At 42.5% G+C, this 2,497-nt stretch overlaps 1 protein-coding gene across 1 annotated transcript in view; it reads left to right on the forward strand.

Annotated features, from left to right (window-relative positions):
* Positions 1 to 2,497, forward strand: part of arap2 (ArfGAP with RhoGAP domain, ankyrin repeat and PH domain 2) — a 97,966-nt gene that overhangs the window by 6,224 nt on the left and 89,245 nt on the right. Inside the window, exons 4-6 of the mRNA XM_008321193.3 lie at positions 410 to 486; positions 845 to 903; positions 1,588 to 1,950. Of these exons, the coding sequence (XP_008319415.1) occupies positions 410 to 486; positions 845 to 903; positions 1,588 to 1,950 (499 nt within the window). The remainder of the gene's footprint in view (positions 1 to 409; positions 487 to 844; positions 904 to 1,587; positions 1,951 to 2,497) is intronic.

Consider the following 2,497-nt stretch of genomic DNA (forward strand, 5'->3'; position numbering starts at 1 on the left):
AAAATAGAAACATCCCAGTGATATTTCATTTGAGTGGTGCGGATAACCAACTTGTTCATGTTGCATGGCACTGGTGATGGTATTTTGAGCATGTTGGGTTAGAAAAAGATGGTGACTTCTTTCTTTTTTTTTTTTTTTAAATGAGTGAGGTAAAGGTTCTAAGCAGAGCTGTTCACACTGGAACACAGTGCAGTTAGTGCTTTGATTGCCTGTATGGATCAATAGTCGACATATTTCTGCAGATGAGTCGTTTGTTTTAATCAAAGTCCACATAAAACATCTAACAATGGATTCAAAATGTAACCGCTGCAAGTCAAAGTAGAAAACCCTTTATTTCTTGATCAGCCTTCAAGCTCCACCTCTCAGCTCCATCACACCAAAAGCCTGTTGTGTTGTCTGTCCTTTTTAGCTCCTCTTCAAAGAACCCTGACACCTATTGTTCCCTATGGAGAAATGTTTCTGTACAACAAACCTGAGAAAGAAGCGGTAAGAGACTACACACACACACACACACACACACACACACACACACACACTTGACTGTCAGAGGGTGAGCAGCAGCTTAGCAAAGAAGAATAGACATGTCTCAGATCAGCCGCACCGCCATGGGTTTTTGAGCCACAGCTCTTGCAGCAGACTTTCCTCTGAGAGTTCATATTGTCACCAGGCTCATAGAACACAGTGGAAAATGTACTTCTTTCACTTTGGCCCCCCGGGTTAATAGAAATGTCACCTCACCACTAAAGTTAAAATAGCTTAGCGCAGCAGCGTGATAACAGAGTCTGACTGAAAGATTGATTCATCTGATTTTAATTCCTTGGTTTTTTATTTTTGTCCTCTCTAGGACCAGGGTGTGCAGCTGGGTTTGAAGGAGAATATAAAGCAGAAGAAGAAGAAGAAGAGGTAACACTGCTGCCTAATGTTATCAGGTGTAGAGATAAAGTTGTGTCGTCAGATGGTATGAAGGCCTGTTGAACACCAACTGCCCAGATGGTATCTGCAATCAGAAACGTACTTATTTTTTTGCCTACTAGTTTTATATTTAATCTTTTTTGTCTGATTAGACAAGGTTTTCAAGCCCTTAAAACAATATCATTTGCACTATCAAATAATTGGGCCAAAGTTTAAACCACAAACTGATTCATTTATTGGCCTCCGTTTGCAGACCTAACCACTAGCCACCCCCTCATGGAAACTGTTTGTAGCAAAATTGTTGCCCAGTGATGGACAACCTAATTACCTTATGTGAAAACATTCAGCAATGTTTAACATATCTGCAGCAGCCCACATCTGGTAAACAGAGTATAGACCACAAACAAACACACAGGCAGCCCGACAGAAAAGGAGCAGAGCTTTTACATCAATAGTGGATTTCAATGAAAACATTCGGCAGCTTTCTGGTGTCACTCCAACTGTTTAGAACTATCTTCATGTTTCAAGACAATTTTGGGCCCAATTCTGATGGATTCTACTGCCATTGGTATTGGTACGTTCCTAAAATAATAGTGATTATTATATTTTTAAAGTTTATTTTTCAGAATGTTCCTAATCCTCTCAGACCAGACACTATACATTATTTTAATGCAGATTAAAGATACCTAAACAGAAGGAGGCAGAGGAAAACGATCCAGCGACTCCAGTCACTTCAGACCTGGTTGAAGATGAGTATTCAACAGTGGAAGAGTGCACCAGCGTTCTGCCTCAGGTCGCCTCACAAGCAAACTTTGCCCTTCCCACTGAGAATCCAGCGATCTGTGCAGCTGCCCCCGCTCCAAAGGATGGAGGCTTGGTCATGGTGGCATGCGACCTGTACTCAGACTCCATGGACACTCTGCAGAGGGTTGGGAGCAAGACTGTGCTGCCTGACATTTCTCCCTACGCCTGCTTTTATGGAGGCCCCAAACACCAAGTGCTTAAAGCGGGCTGGCTGGACAAACTGTCGCCTCAGGGGTGAGTTAAAGTGCAGCAGAGGAGGATAAGTGGGATTAGAGATCCTGCTCAGATTATGAGATGGTCTTTATCTGATGTAATGATGCGTCGAGCTTCATGAAATCCTGACGACTGCTGGATTTACTGCAGCTCTGCACCGCTTAGGGTTTGCCTGTCATAAATATTTATCAGATTTTTAGGTCTCTGCATGGTAAACATTAGCTCAGTTTCCTACATTTTCACCACAACCGTCCAAAATTAGCCTCATGCCACTGCTCGACAGTCAATAACCACATACTTCCTGTTCATCTGAAGGCCTTATTTCTCAGGTCTTCCTCTTTTCTTCCTGCCAGATCTTTCAGGTCTTTGAACTGTTTTATAAAATTAGATATAGACACCTGAGGGAGATGTTTCCATGATCTATATAATAAAAAAAAAAGACAGGAACAAAAATGAAAATATAACCTCCCTGCATCTAAATGCACATTATATGGACTCTAGCCACCTGCTAGTTGAACTCGGAGTCCCCCCCCCCCCCCACCGCCTCCTTTTTTCTTCACCCCCCCCC

The sequence above is a fragment of the Cynoglossus semilaevis genome, chromosome 1 (genome assembly GCF_000523025.1).
Source record: "Cynoglossus semilaevis isolate Cse_v1.0 chromosome 1, Cse_v1.0, whole genome shotgun sequence".
NCBI lineage: Eukaryota > Metazoa > Chordata > Actinopteri > Pleuronectiformes > Cynoglossidae > Cynoglossus > Cynoglossus semilaevis.